Here is a 16633-nt window from a genome sequence, read left to right on the forward strand (position 1 = left end):
GAACTGAAAGGTAGTAACAAGGTCGCAATACAAGCCAAAAGACAGGGAATTAAGAACAGCTGAGAGTCAAAGATGTTCCAAGATTTGTAAGTATTGTTTCATCACTCAGTGGAGGGCATTCCCAAAGCTTTTTACTTTAAAATGTCATCAAGAGCATCATTTTTTTGCTTGTTACAAAGCTAGAAATAAGCAACCTTACACACAAGAGCCCCTCAAGGAGAGCTGGCCAACATTTTAAAATCTATTTTCTTACCTATGATTAGCTTTGTTAATACAGTAGTATTACTGGTCCCCCATTTACTGTGCTGAGAATCTGCATATAATGTTGCACACAGCTGCATCCTGAAACCTTTGTTGTACGTCACATGATCTGATTGGAGCTAGATCATTGGAGTTTGAACCACAACATATAGGGGTCTATTTAATTAATAGCAGATAGGGAGTTAGTTGTATATACTGGCATTAAAATCGTTAAAATAGATGTTTAGTAACATAAATCCACTAAAGAGACTCGCGTGGACTTAGTGTAGTGGAGCGGAGCTTTGTTTTGTGGTGGGGCGCCGCTCCACCACTTATTTAATACCTAAAGTTAACATTTTATTTTGGTATTGCTATTAAATTGATACAGACTCTTTTCCTGGATCTTGGTTGCAAGTCAAATCCGTCAAGGGTGCTAGTATTACCTACTGTCACTCACTGTGCATATACCTCAGTGCCACAGCACCAGTGTCTCAGAGCGATTTATTAAATGAATGTCAGTCAAACAGTAACATTAAGTGGCCTTCTCTGGTTATAATGCACCACTGTTGATTTTAGAACAGCTTGGGTACTTTTTTTTTTGCCACTACACCCCTGATGTTTGATGTCCCACACATTGGTATCCAAAGAACCCTGGAGTTCTATTATCAAAACGTACATCTGCCGCTGTTTAGATTAACTGAATAGGACCCATGTTGTCAGTCAGTACTGTGCCAGGAATAGGCAGGAACGTTTCATCTATACCGTTTCATCTCCTGAATGTTTCAGACTCTGTAGTGGTTATTCAATATGAAAACAACAAAAATTAAAATGCAACCACTATTTAAAAAGACTAAACTGGAACACAACTTTAATTGCATAAACTTTAGAACTTCAGTTGGGTGAACTGCTGTTGGGTTTTTCAGCAGCTTACTAAATAATGAATTAACAATTACTCTTGCAGAAGATCCAGGAGCACTAATTAGGTTATGACAATATTTCTATGTCACTACACTGTAGTGAATATTCCTTGCAGCAAGGCCCAGGGCAGTTATCCATACTATTGCAGAAAAACAGAAAACAACATTCAAGTTTTACACACCATACGTGCTGAAATATTCACTTTGCTAAAAGTAATTTAAAAAAAAAGAATTGTGAAACATAGAGGTATCTTTGTTGATTATAAAGGTCATCTTGCATTGCAGTTCAAAAAAAATGTAACTACAATGATCTGGTCCGGTGTTGGTTATAATGACTTGCAACCGCAAGACCCTTTCCCTACAGTGGGTTTAAAACACTTCCCTGAGATATATGGAAGATGCTGTGCCAATGCTGTGCTCCAACTGCTAAAGCAACTTCTTAAAAATGTTTTTTAAAAAATTAAGTAAAGGTATTCTCCTATTTGAGTATAAAACCTGCCATTAAGTAAATAGAATGATAATTCTTACATATCTTACTGTATGTTGAAAATTAAATATGTGGTTCATTCCGGAGGGATACCAGTCCTGTATTTTGTTCCTTCTGCGTTACATTTCTGTTATTTTCAAAACCTCATCAAATTGGCTTTTTAATACTCAACTTTTCATAACCTAATTGCTCTATAAAGAGATAGAGAGGACCATATTTGTCTTGGTTAGATGTATTTGACAGAGGGATTCTGGAGGCTCTTAATATGCAATACTTCCATCCACTGGTCGTATGGAAGCATAACCACTATAACATGTTTTAAAAAAATGCACACAGTAATTTTTGGTCTTACAAAGCATCCTTGTTACTTTAAGGGTTTGGTGTTAATAATCCAGAATATCAGTTAACACATTCATAACAACCCCCCCCCCCCCCCCCCCCCCCCCCCCCTGTTTCTTGACTGTACCTTACATTCCAAAAAGTATATCTAGAGTAATAGGCAAAAGGGATTGGATTTTTGGGCAAAAGGGATTGGATTCCTTTATTGTTTGTCCCAACTCATGAGGACTTGTGGCCTACAGTATTTTCACATAATAAGTAAACTATATAGTAGCCACACCACAAAATGTGTTTAACACATTGATGAGGGCATTAGATCAATGTCTACTTGACTTACCCTAGGATTGCATTTTTATTATGGGGTCTCCATCTTCACAAATCACAAAAACTATGAAAAAAACACAGGTCATTTCTTCCATTCTTACCCAATAATTTTGTAGCTCGCCCAAATGTATTCTTCTTTTGAATCTGAGAGGATATAAAATGCCCTGGAGTCTCTCAGTATCAATGCACAGCATGGAGAGAATCTCTGTCGAGACAGCTGTCACTTGAATGAAAGGAACCAACTGACACAAAAACTGACCTGCAAAGCAAAAATACTAATAATCCATAGACTTATAACATACTTCATAAATCATTCATGAAGGAGTACTAGTTGCCGGTTATAGCAAAAGCAAAATTAACCTTTCCGCCTACAGCAGAATATTATTATTTTTAATTACTTTTTGAATATTTCTATAATTGTTTTTTTATGTTGAAAGTGTAGATGATGTTGTGTAGATCAGTGAAACAAGCTCCTACTTTAATGCATTTTGAATTGTATTTTTTAGGCAGCAGAATGTGAAAAATGTTCAAGGGTGTGAAGACTTTTTCAAGGCATTATATATATATATATGTATATATATATATATATATATATATATATATATATATATATATATATATATATATATGTATATATATATATATATATATATATATATATATATATATATATATATATATATATATATATATATATATAAATAAAATAACCGTGCTAGCTACCATAGGAAAATCTTTTTTTATATATTGTTTCTCAGGTCAAGCTGCGGAATCTGAAGCTGCTCAGCAGAAATAATTCCTTAGTACTTCTTAGTGCTGAAACAGTAAAAGTTGGATGTTTCTCTTGCCATTCCATTAGGAAGTAAACTTTCATGCCCCCTATTACTGTATTACCTCCACCTTTAATTATTACTGATGAAACCAAATGAGCGACAATCCTTTTAAATAAGCAAAGTTAGCACTGCTGTTTAGGTGTCAACATGCCTTAGCATTGCCAGCAACCAATCGGGCGTTGGTGACCAAAGCAGAAAAATAACCTTGATATATTGGCTTTGCGTGAGTGAAGTGAACTCTATTAACACTTTCCTTTTCTTTCTGCAGAAGTGGACCTGGAAGGTGACAAAGTGGCTTGAGAAAGGGGTCTCAAGCTTCAGGGAATGAAAAAGGAAGATTATCATGGAAAGCTTGATTTGTCTTACCAACAACAAGGTTGCCAACCGTCTGTACACCCGTAAATAACAAAAAATGTCTGTGATTTTGATATATTTGTATTGCTTGGCGGTGTTCCCAGTCACCTCAAAATGGCATATGCCTAAACCTTATGTGATACATTGTTTCTAGTTTCTCAGAAGAGGAAAAGCAAAGTTGTTCATAGTTGTTCTTTTATTTAGTAGAGGTTCAAACCGGATATACAATGTTTCCTTTTTATAAGAGGAGGAATTGCGTAATTCTCCGAGGTGTAACTGTCACCTTTAAACTCTATATTAATGCATCCAGTGTTTCCTCCCAGGGAATAAAAATATAATGGATATGCAGTACGTGCATGTGGGGTTAACCCTTTACTGCCCAGGGTATGTACCGATACCTATTTAATGCCTGTTTTCTCAATGTTAAATATATAGGACATTGGTCAGCACAGGGACAGTATTTAGGTGTGCCACTGTTTATATCCATTTACAGTATTACTGGTCGCTGTTTATAATGGAGTTCTAAATTTTTATTTTGTTTATTTGTTTAACTATGGTAAATAAATTAATGCTTACAAAAAAATAAACGTTTCTGCAGTGCTTATATGCCCCCCCCCTCCAAATACCTCTTCTGAAGGTTAAACTATCACTCCCTCCAGCTCAAAAATTTGTGTCCACAGCAACCCTGTTTCCAGAGCAGAAGCAGTCTTCATATAACATTCTCTCCACCCCTGGGTACACATTTAAAAGACGGATTGTGAAGATATAGTACACACAACTGATTTACGATTCTCTCTTTTATTTGTAAGGTGACCATATGGCTCCACGTTCAGCGGGACAGTTTGCAATAGTTCATTCTTTTCAACTCACAACCCAATGCATTCTGGTAAGCATAGTCCTGCTTCTCTTAAAGGTAAGAATGGTACCTGAGACAGGTAAAACGTACCAGAATGCATTGGCTTGCGAACTGAAAAGCCTGAACTATCCTAAACCGTCCCACTGAACACAGTCATATGGTCACTTTATTTATTTGGCATGTTTCGTTTTAAAAAAAGAAACAAAATATAACAGGATAAATAATTGTCACTGATAGCTTGTGGTGGTGACGTCAGACCCGGAAGACAGTGGACACAGACAGCATTGCTGGGGTATGAAACACGCTGATGCACCGGTTTACTGTAAATCAAAAGGTATAAAGAGAAAACAAAAACACTTCGACAAAACAAAACGGCACGTTGGCCAAAATAAATAGACAAACAAAACACTGACCCAAACAAGTACCGGGCTGAGGTGGTTTAGCACCAGTAGCAATTGTTGTTATTATTACATTATTTCTCCTCTCGCTCTCTTCGGTTATCTACTCACGAACACCCAACCCCGTGTGAGTTAAACACTGCCTCTTATGCAACTGTACCAAGACTCAATTGCTAATCAATCATTCAATTTGGAAACTTGATACATCTGCACATGAACTACTACATATTTTAATCAGCATGTGAAGTGATTGTGCCATATACATTAACAACAATCATGCCACCTAACCCCACATTATATCCCGTGCACCAATACATACACCAACAAGAATACACTACATACAACAGATAACACATAGTACAGGATTAAACACGTCTAGAATGGGCAAATACTATCTAAATGCTACACAGCTACAAAAGCAATAAACATTTTTCCGGGGCTTTTTTATATCGCTTAAAATATTTAGTTGACAGTAAAGAATTACTTAGCCATTATTCCGGTTACTTATCTATTTATTATTATTTTTTTTATTTTTTTTTTACAGCTTTAGTTTAATATATATATATATATATATATATATATACTTCTCCCTCTGGGCCTGACTGATATACATATTACAGCAAACAGTCATTGCAGTAAACAAGATCTAGACATTTTATCATCTCTTAATACAGCATTTCTCAAACCCGACCCAACACAGGGTTGTAAGGGTACTGTGGGGGGGGGGGGGGGAGGTGATCACAAAAAATACTGACATAACCTTAAGATCCTTAGCATTATATAACAGCGCATATACACTTTATCCTTTACAGTAAATGTATCACAGCCTGATACATTTCCAAAGGGGGGCCCAGCAAAAAAAGTTTGAGAACCCCTGTCTTAATAGATACATGACTATAGAAAAGCCTCTTAAAACGAGACAAATAGATCATAAATATCTTCCCCTTATGGAAAAGACATTTTAAATTTGAAATCTCATGTCAGATAGGACCATGCTTCTTTCTCTTTTAAATTACACATGCGGAGTGTAAAATCTGGTGTTTTTCTATATTTTAAAAAATAATAATAATAATAATCTGAAGACAGTACTAAATTGGCTCCATGTTTTTGTCATAAAAAAATATTTTTTCCCAAAAGGTATATAAAATGTTATCTAAGCTACAGATGCAACTTTGTCACAGTTGTTAGTGTATTTGATATCAGGTCTGGGATGGTCTTTCTTGGGTTTGTCCCAGCAAGGCAGTGCTGCCAGCAGCAAGCTAAATCCAGCTAGCAGCACACAGGCTCCGCTGAAGAAGAATGCCAGGTCGTATGATTCTGTACAGTCATAGATCCAGCCTGCAAACACACACACACACACACACAAAATAATGCATTTAGACTATATTGTTATATTGTTTAACCCCACATCTTTACATGCAAGCACACTTCAGTCCTGAACTGAGCACCCATCAAACTTGTTTCCCTGGATTTAAATTAGGAAAGAGATTAGGAAATGCAGCCCAACTAAACCCCAAGGGGAAAACAATCTTGTAAGTTAATTACTGTGTGTTCAATAAATAATTATATTACAGGGTTAGGTCATTCAGTGTTACACAGGATGGTCACAGAGAAAACATGACTCATGTGCCAATGAAAAAGATTTGGTACTGGTGTCTTTGTACTTTAAATAAAATAATAAAGTAGGCTAACAGTTGTTTTATTGTTGTCTTTTAAAAGTAATTTAACAATGTTATCAAATTGTTTTTGAAAGGAGAAAAAAAAAGTTTCTTCTTAAAAAAATACTGGTTTTTAAAAAGGTGAGCAAACGCTTTCAAAATGTACCGCTTTTTGCTTATGCAGTACTGACACAGTGCTAAATGACAAAAGACCTTGAGCAAATTCACTACCAGAGTTACATCTCTTTACATATTTAAACACCAAACACTTCCTAATAAAACATGGGGAAAAAAAACTAAGGAATGCCTTACCTACGACTGGGGGCCCTAGTACAATTCCAAATCCACCGAAGAACATAAGAATTCCATAGGCATGTGTTAGTCTGTCCATCCCCACGATTTTGGTGGTCACATAAGGGAAAATTGACCAGTTGCCAGAAAAAAACCCTAGCACCCCAGAAAGTACTGCAAGTGCAGCGTAGTTGTTCGCAATTGGAGTTATAAGCAGAGCAATTCCACTACCAAGTATTGTGAAAGTGTACAGGTACAAACTGTTCACAAACTTCAAATCTGTCAGTATGCCTAGCACCAGCTTGCCCACTCCTGCCATGATAGCCACAATAGAAACCAGAGGTACAAGACAGGTTCCGTCACTGTGGCCTGAGCTCCTGGCAACATCTTCCATGAACAGCACAGGTGGGAACGCGCCAATATCAAACAGAAAAATAGCCATGCAAAGGGCCACAAACACTCTGTCCTGCAGCAGCTCAGCGGTCGTGGCTATGTACTTTGAGTAAGTGTGCTTATTGTTCTTGATCGTCTTTACAAGGGAAGAACTTCCCAGGAAGTTCTTTTCGTAAGATAACGGGTCATTAGTGTCACTGCTCATCAGCAGGTCGCTCACTGTTAACCCTTTTTCCACACTCGATAAAGTATTTTTGTTGATGGATTCTTCTTTAATAGGAGGCTTCTCACGGTGTATATCTTTTTGCTCTGTCGTGCGTTCTAGTGCTGCTTTCTGCTTCAGGAAGTATTCTGGAACATTCAGAGGCCTCATTAGACCCCCGCATGCCATAATATTGAGTGTCAACGCTCCCATTATTAGCAAGCATCCCTCAAGTCCATACAGTTCCACAAGCACTTGCTGAAAAGTTGCACAAATAAAACCTCCAACACTTGTACCTAAGGAGGAAGGATAGCAGGGTTACACCTCATGGTCTATGGCGAGCACAGGCAGAACAAAACTGTCAAATCTGATCTTGGTTCACTGTGTTTTTTAATTCATTTGACACAAGCCAGCACACATATCCTGTAAATTAAAAAAAGTAATAGCTGAACAAAAATGACCTCATTTGACATCAGTTAAAGAGTAATAGCACAATTAATTCAAACAGTCGTAAATAAGCAGAACACTGGGACGAGAACGGTTGACACACACGTTATACAAATATTTAAAATTGGGTACCTGTTGTTATTATTCCAAGGGCAAGACCTCGGCGCTTGTCAAAATACTGGCAAGTGATGGTCACTGTAGCAGCATATACCAAACCACATCCCATACCTGTTTTTGACAACCAATAAAGAGTCACAATAAAGAGTCTTTGGTGGACCTCAGTATAGCAACATTTTCAAAAGCATAGTTAAATGTTTACAACAAATTGACATAATACTGTTTTTTTTTTAAAGAATAAGTGACATACATAAAACTTTTTCATAAACATTAATGTACTGTGTAAATATACATAGATACATTCATATATGTTTGAACTTCTTTTTAATGTAATTTCCTTAATATCCAAGTTGCTACTGCATATCAGTTAATCATGATAAACCAGCACAGTACCACTGTAGCTGTATTTAGAAAGCACAGCCAATGGTTATGAACTTCAGTTGTAACACATGCAGACAACTCTGCAGCAGCCAGCAGAAACTGGATGTGAGAAAGAATTCTGAAGAGGTATATGTTACTTGACTTAACATTTGGTCTCTTTGTTCCTGAGCATTAATACAAGTTTGTTAAAGAGATGGATAACCGATTTTGTTCTGTATATTCCATTGGTAATATTCTGAAGGTCACGATTTTTATTTTATTTTTATTTGGTTTTAAATATGGCCCAAGTCCAGTTTTGCTACTGCTTTTGTAACAAAAAATGTATCGTAATGTATCCCAGTATGTTCCTATACAGGACGTCTTATCAGTCAGACAGTATAGGTATGTTTCTTTTCGTTGGTTGTCTCTCTATTTCACTGTATTTGAGTTTCTTTTAGTAGTTCCGACAGTCAGGGGGGTGTGGACGCCCAAATTAACAGCAAACATCCTAATCAGTATGATATATGATATTGCTCATGATACCTGACTTATGACAAATATTGTCATTCTAACTTCTCACAAGACAGTCTTGGCAGACACTATATTGCTTATGCAATACTGGCAAGACATATTACCAGAAGGCGGTGTACAAAAACATAAAAAAAAACTTTAATATTCCAAAAGTACATTTTTACATCTGGTCCAAGTATCATATTATTTTCCAAAACACTCCCAGTCGGTCACTAATCAAACTTGACACAGGCATTCTCTCTCTAAAATAAATGCTGTGTTGTCAGTACTGATTGAAGTGCTTTTACTGCCCTGTTTTGCACAGCTGTTCTAGTTAAGTGTCATAGCAACAATCACTATATTCAAATGTATTGTTAAAGCACACAGGCATCAAGATCCATAGCCTGTGACCTTGTGTCAAAATTTTAAAAGAAGATTAGAGCTTATTAACACTATATAATATTGATAATATTGAGTGTGAGTGAGTGTCACCTTTAAACGTGATGTTTTTGTGCTAATCCTGAAGGATTGGGAGCTACATGAAAAATCCATAAATCATCCTTCCACAGTTCTTCCCAAGGCATGATTTTAATTGATTAAAAAAAAGTTAATATTGACCTTATACTGTAAGAAGACAAAGTAAAAAAAAGTATTACTTCTCCTTGTATATTAGGGGAATTTGGGTTTTTAGATGAAGTATGAACACACTGGGATTGATTCTCTTTTTCTTTTTTTTGTATCCAAACTGTTGTTAACATTTATTTTAAAACAAAATAAACAGCAATTATACAAATGTAATTATTAGCCCTGTAACAGGGGAGATCTGTGCTGACTATCTGGCGCATGCGTGGTTCTGCAGGAAGACGGCAGCAGCCTCGTAGGATCCGCCCGTCAATCATGGCGATGACACAGAGAGGTGGGGAAGAGGGTGTGTGGGCTTTCCCTCTCTCTGAGTGGCTGAGAGGCGAGCCTTGGGGGATTGCTCGGCCCATAAGAACTGCGCTTGGTTGTGCATTCAGGTGGCTGTGATTGGAAAACACACAGAGACCCTGGCTGAGAAGGCCAGTGGTTGGAGTGAGCGCCCAAAACAGGCAAGCACAGCTGAGGAAAACAGCCAGCAATAAATAATAAAATCTCTTGTTATGTACCCAAGGGGACATGTGTACTGATAGGGCAACCATTGCCACCCCAGTGTATACTGCATAACAGCCTAGGACGGAGATCCCGAGCTGACCGGCTTAGCGGCAGTGGGGGCACTGCGTAAGCAGCACCTTTATTTTGTAGTTTTATTACTGTGTTTTATTTTCCCTTTTCAATTTGCCTTTTGTTTTCATTATTATTTTGATTAAAGAAAAGATTGATTGATTCGTATGATTTGTATCAGCGTTATTCCACAATTAAAATAAAAGGCTAAAATTGAGTGCCCCTCGTGTCACATTATAAGATACACAAACAGTACTATTGAATAACAGTTAGTTTTTACATGAAGCATTAATTAGTACACTTTCAAATTCGAAGGAGGTTCCACAAACTTACCAGAGTGCCATCAATCAATAATAAACAAACGTAGGCCTACCATTTTACTTTACACATTACAAATATGTCTGTGTACTAATAATAAACAGTACTTATATTTGTTTATCTTGAGTTAGTCTTTGTCACCTGGATGGATATTGCCAAACTTATTGATCTGATATTTAGGTGTGATTTCTATAGTTTGGCATCTTTAAACAGTTTGTTGAGTAGTAACAACACAGTGGATACTGAAGTAAACTGCAGCTACGTTTCAGCATGAATGTGACGCTGAGTGTGCCTTGTTCACCAGATGCAGTTTTATTGAACAAGTATGTTTACTAAATTTAAAGCAAAATTGCCTGAGTCGATTATATATGTAAATATATATATCTCTTTCATTCAGGCAATACAGCATATAGGGGATCAGGTGATGCTGCGTATACTACCCTGGCTTAGAACACCTAATTTTGTTGTTGACAAGAGTTTGTGCAGGACACAGCAAGCACTGGCAATTTTGGGAACGAATTAATGCACTTCAGTCCGTTTCATCAGTATCTGCCACCTCCCTTTCAAGTGCCCACTACCTGTATTTGCCCAAGCATGGTGTTGAATGCTTCCTCAGCAGCTGTCAGCCGTCTGGACGGGTAGGGTTTCTAAGCCAGGGTAGTATACACAGCATCATCTGATCCCAGATATCATAGATTATTTTTCAAAGCTGCTCATTTGAGTCCTATAAAACGAATGGAAGCCCACAGCAGGTAATATTTCTGGGAGTGGAATGAAAGGGAAATATATATATAACGTCTCTGCTGGTTTTCAGCCATGGTGATCTGCAATACCTATTGGTCAGTTTAATTTTATACCTCAGAGTTAATTTTTAATTAATGAGTCGCAAGATAAATTAGTTGAAACAGTATTCACTACTAACGACATGACACCCCACTAATGACATTGAAAAACAATTTGGGTAAGAGCAGTAAAACACATTATTAACCAAGCAGGCACGAGGTATTTTGCTTTATTACAGCATCTTAGATTCACTTGTGTACCAGTTCTCTGCGCATGGAAACCACATTTTCACAAAATGTCACTAATAATCTTCAAAAACAGCACAAGTACTTTAAGCATAGCATAGCTAATTTAAATATCAACCCCCACCTTTCATACTCATTTGCATTACTCGAGTAAAATAAACTGAGCAAATGGAAACCGAAAAAAGCATTTTACACGAGACATTTTTCTCATGTAAATGTCTCTAGTATAAAAAAAAACTTGCATGGAAACCCCATGAATGTTTTAATATAACTTACAACTTAGATTATTTTAAACCAGAAAAGGCGTATTAATTGAGTTTGTTTATTTATGTTCACGTTGATATTGATTTTCTTTACATCGAGTTCGCATTAAGGTTTCCCTGCCACTTCAGACTTTCAGTGAGCAAATTCTTCTAATTTCCAAATATACAAACAAATTACAATCATTCAAAATACGCTGTGTCCTGTTGATATATTTAACTGTAAGAGTTTGAAAGAAAAGTATGAAATCAAGATCTCAAAATGAAAATAAAAGAGATAGAACGTTTTCAGCACTGTTTATGAAAAAAGTATATACTGTTTATATACAGGTATATACTATCGCCACTCTTTTTAAAATGTAACATAAAACAGGTACAACTTTAGAATTTAAATAAATGTAAAACAAAAAGAGCAATGGTCACTTACCAACAACTGTTCCATAGGAAAAAATCAGAAATTGAACATTGGGAGCAAATGCACTTAGCATCAGGCCGCCAGACACCATAACCCCACTGAAAACTGTGACCGGTCTGGCTCCAAAGTTTATTACGCAGGCACTGCAAATAGGACCTGGAAATGAAAAAAAAAAAAGAATGGTTAATTCAATTCTTAAATCAGTCTAATATTAGTTTAAATGCAAATGTAAGATATGATTACTATAAGAACATGCTTATTTAGGGGAAAAAAAACACTTGTACTGTGCTTTACCATACTTGTGTTTTTTCAACATTTTTCCACCCCCACATCAATCCGTTTTATTTCACCAATTTACATCAACTTGTTATTTGCATTTGTTTTATTGTCATTGTTTTCCCTTATCCAATGATGGTTTAAATGGTTGGCTTAAGGTGGGACCGTACACGTTTCTGCAAGATATTACTATCTTCCAACTGTTTCTGTTTTTAACATTAAGAATCAGAGTCTGTATTCAAAATAAGCTGGTTGTAATCCCAATTATAACAAGGATAGAAATCATGTAAAACTAGTTATGACAAGGAAGAAATCATATAAAACCAAATTTAAAAAAAAAGATAGTAAAAAGGTTAACCTGTTTTCACTGAAGACAAATTGCTCTAACTGCTTGGTAAACAGGATCTAAAGTTCAGATGTATATGTGTCAATAGATTAATACATTTTGTGTCTAAAAATATCTGCATGTTTCCATTAGCAGGAAGGCACAGGCTGACATTGTGCCAGACTTCAAGCAAGAATAAAATAGCAACACAGATCTTATCCGGGCTTCTGAACTTTGCAAGTTGGTTCTAATGAATAAAACAGATCATAAAATGTCATGTCGTTAAACAAAAATGTTTAAAATTTAAAAATAAAGAAAGTTGACCGGAACCCAAGCCAAAGTGGAACAATAAATGTTTGTTTTTCCGAATTATCTGAATATCACTTTACCACTTGCAAACTCCAGCCAAATATTTTGAACTGCCAGTATTTATTATAAATTGCACTACAGGGATACAGCCAACCTCTAACTTAATTTACAGAACCACATCAAGGAACAGCTATATTTTTCTTTTCAATGTTGTGTTTGTTTTTACATGAGAATTTCTTTAACAGCGGTAAAGACTGTTTGCACTTTTTTTCTGTTAAAAAGGTGCAGTTGCCAGGTAGAATTCCATTCCCAAAATGCCAGTTCCGTTCCCAATGCCTAATTCTGTGATTCCGTCCGATTCCGCGATCGTGGAAAATCAGTAGCCCTAAAGATGTCTCAGTGTGTTTAAGAAGTCTTAAACACACTGTATTTCTGGAATAAGATGTATGCTCATTAGTCTTGTAGCATATTTAGAATGACTTTGAAATATGTTTCGTCAATATTACTAAAAGAAAATCTAAATACATGTGACCAAAATTACAAAGAAAACCTTTTCAGCATATAAAATAATTCCCTACATGTTTTTTAGTTGCTATTTATATATTCAAACATTAGCGTGGTATACAATTAAAAGTTCCAGGTTTACAAAAGTTTCTGGAAGCCTGGAGAGCTTGGACTGGGTTTAATTCACTGGATTAAATGGATAAAAAAAGGTTTATCACATAAATGGGGAAGGGCGACAATTAATCTTTAGGTGAAGCAGGAAAGTGACGCTCCATCTTCTCACCCCCAATTTGCCAGGTCCCTAAGCAATTGTTTGCAGCCTGATATATGGTCTGCAGTATATCCCTGTTCAGTTGGTTTCATTTTTTACTAGTGTCTTGTTTATAACTAGAAGACACTGATAAGAAAATGTACCTCAGGAAATCCTGGTACAAGTGCCACAGTGATAGCCACGGCATCTTATGATAATGTTTCATTGCCAAATAACTGGTTGAAACTAGCTTCGGTTTTTATAGCAAATGTTGCATATGTTGCATAGTTTGACGTATATGATATAGAGCAACCAGTTCAAATGGGACTTTTTTGACCTAGGGGACTTTTTTGACCTGAAAGGGGACTTTTTTGACCTGAAAAAAGAAACAAGGGGTCACAAAAGGAGATTAGATAAAGGGGCATTCAGAACAGAAAATAGGAGGCACTTTTTTCCACAGAGAATTGTGAGGGTCTGGAACCAACTCCCCAGTAATGTTGTTGAAGCTGACACCCTGGCATCCTTCAAGAAGCTGCTTGATGAGATTCTGGGATCAATAAGCTACTAACAACCAAACGAGCAAGATGGGCTAAATGGCCTCCTCTCGTTTGTAAACTTTCCTATGTTCTTATGTTCAAAGTGAAACAAAAAGATATCTGTTTATTCCATGATTGCTTACCATTAGCATATAAATATAAAACAATTGTATATCTTTCAGATTAGGTGAGGCAGAGTATACATTGTTTAACTGCAGGTATGACAATGACTGTAGCATTAAAAGTGTGTAGAATGTCTGCTTGTTTTTATTTTTGAACTATACATTTTCATGCTTTGTATATGGTGCAGTTCAGAGATACCGGTCCTCCATATCACTGGCAGTATACTACTCCCAACATGCATGGTTTGATTTGATGGATTTGTTATTCAAAGCAGTTATTTTTTTCTGCAAATGTCCCATCTGTGAAATTAGCTCATTGGTTTCTCTACAGTAGCATTGTGTTTTCCATGACAATCTGTTGCTCACCATTGTCACTTTTAGCATTATCTCCTGGTTTATCAGCCTGTCTCATCAGGGTTGTGATAACTAAGTCAAATAAACAAACATATCCTTCAAGTTTACACTGGTGTCAGTTTTCTCTGAATGTATGCATGTTTTAAAAAAAAGGATGCATAAAGAATATCAGACACATGTGAACAAAGTGTTATAAAATAATGGGACATATGCAGTCTCTGAATATTTATTTAACTATCCTGATAAAAGGGTAGATTTATTCATAAAAACACAGCACCTGCGTTATTTCTGTTTTAAAGAGAATTTTAATCAAACTTTCAAACATACATTTTCAAAAATGTGTGTTGAAATTCAACCCTTCATTTTAAACACATACACTATCCCTTAGTAAAGTGTGACAGTGCTGTGTGTATTTCTGGGAGCCATTTGAACCAAACAACAAACTTACTTGCAATCAACCCGATCCCAGATACCAGAGAACCAACCCAAGCAGTCATGCCTTTGCCTTGTCTGAAAGTGTCCAGCCATTCTGGGTACAGCACGCCAACAGACATAGGGGAACCGTATGCCAGAAACTGGCACAGGAAAGATGCCACCACGATGACCCAGCCCCAGCCACCGTCCAATGCCTTTGCGGAACTCTGATTTGTCATCTTCGGGCTTAGTCTTTAAGGTCTCTCTTACCGTTCCTAGAAGAAAATAGCAACACAATTGCACACACACACACACACACTTTAAAAACTTAAGACTGACCACTGTGTAAAAAAGAAAAAATGTATCTCTGAATAAGTCAGAGGTCACAGGATGACTTATTCAAACATTTATAGAAACAAAAAACTTATTGCACAAAGTAAAAAAAGAAATAAATAAATAGTATTAGCCAGTAAAATATATCTATTTGCATTTACCCCAATAAATTGTGAAAATACAGTGGTGATCTTTAACCATGATCTGAAGGAAAAAAAGCCCAAAACACATTTAAATTGCTTTCAATTGCTTCTACTGCATAATATTTACCAGAAGTCGTCAGCTGTACTTCTCAGTCTCCTGGGTAGAAGACCCTGATCAATCCAGGCAGGTAACCTGCCTCACTTGGCACCCCTAGCTGGGCTCCTTCAATTTGTCCCCTTTGTTATGAATAGGCCACTCCCACTAAGGATATAAAGCCAGCCTACTGCAATTTTACAGCACAGTTATACTAATGTATAAAAATAACTCACAATATCAAGTAAAAAACGAAATCTCGACACAGGCAATTCGTTTTTTTTTTTCACGTACATTAAGTGCAGGCTAGGCAAGTGCATTAGTCAGTATGAGTAGGGCTTATTTTATTAGAGGATCAAAACCCACAGATGCAAAACACGCTATTAGTTTTCAGTTGCGTTACATTTTCATTGTCTTATTTGCCAATGCAAGCTCAGCTTAGTCTGCATTGTTACCATCGAGTAACCGGTTCAAAGCTGTTTCCACTGCTATGTGCTATGCTGCTCTCTAAAAACTCACATTTACAATAATAGTGCACAAGACACAGGTATTGGAAACAAAAGAAACTGCCTTTATATATTTAAAAAACAGGCTGCGTACTCGTGCCCTTCCTGAAGAGAATTTTGATAAATTATTTTTAAAATGCATAAATAAATTAGCGTATACTTACAAACCCATATTACATGTCCCCAATAAAAATATCAATAATAAAAACAATTACTTTACCTGTTTGCTATTAGGTCCTAGTATTTTGTATCTGTATGCCGGTTAGTCTTGATTAGCAAAGTGCACTTTGAGGTGTATTGGACAGGTATTCTAATGTATGCCATTAAGAAGAACATTGAACGGCATATTTGTCCTACTGCACACAAAACTAAATAATTAGCATGGTATCGTTTTCAGATAGAGATTCTTATTTTGAGTGACCTATCGCGTCCATTAAACTTCCGCTAGTACAAAAACAACACGAGCTCTGTAACATTGTTTATATGCTCCAGCTCCTCCAGTCAAAACCGGTTTCAT

At 36.5% G+C, this 16633-nt stretch overlaps 1 protein-coding gene across 4 annotated transcripts; it reads right to left on the reverse strand.

The window, feature by feature from the left end:
- Positions 1-5307: 5307 nt before the first annotated feature.
- On the reverse strand, positions 5308-16633 carry LOC117416106 (monocarboxylate transporter 9-like). Of its 4 annotated transcripts, none has more exons than XM_034027165.3 (7): positions 16337-16632; positions 15644-15778; positions 15075-15315; positions 11963-12106; positions 7872-7967; positions 6719-7588; positions 5308-6086 (listed from the first exon to the last, which is right to left on the reverse strand). In XM_034027165.3, exons 3-7 carry the CDS (start codon positions 15277-15279, stop codon positions 5902-5904), a joined length of 1500 nt encoding a protein of 499 aa, XP_033883056.2. In that variant the 5' UTR covers positions 15280-15315; positions 15644-15778; positions 16337-16632; the 3' UTR covers positions 5308-5901. The 4 variants fall into 4 exon arrangements, with proteins under 4 accessions (XP_033883056.2, XP_058882431.1, XP_033883053.2 ...); XM_059026448.1 differs by having other exon boundaries at positions 15644-15800; XM_034027162.3 differs by lacking the exon at positions 15644-15778.

This window comes from Acipenser ruthenus, chromosome 7 (assembly GCF_902713425.1).
Source record: "Acipenser ruthenus chromosome 7, fAciRut3.2 maternal haplotype, whole genome shotgun sequence".
Classification (NCBI taxonomy): Eukaryota; Metazoa; Chordata; class Actinopteri; order Acipenseriformes; family Acipenseridae; genus Acipenser; species Acipenser ruthenus.

Excerpts from the sequence above, each read along its gene's own strand:
- LOC117416106 (XM_034027162.3), bottom strand. The coding sequence starts at position 15,279 with ATGACAAATCAGAGTTCCGCAAAGGCATTGGACGGTGGCTGGGGCTGG. Across the intron at positions 7,968-11,962 it reads TTCCTATGGAACAGTTGTTG|GTATGGGATGTGGTTTGGTA; the intron begins GTAAGTGACCAT and ends TGTCAAAAACAG. Across the intron at positions 7,589-7,871 it reads CCTTGGAATAATAACAACAG|GTACAAGTGTTGGAGGTTTT; the intron begins GTACCCAATTTT and ends CTTCCTCCTTAG.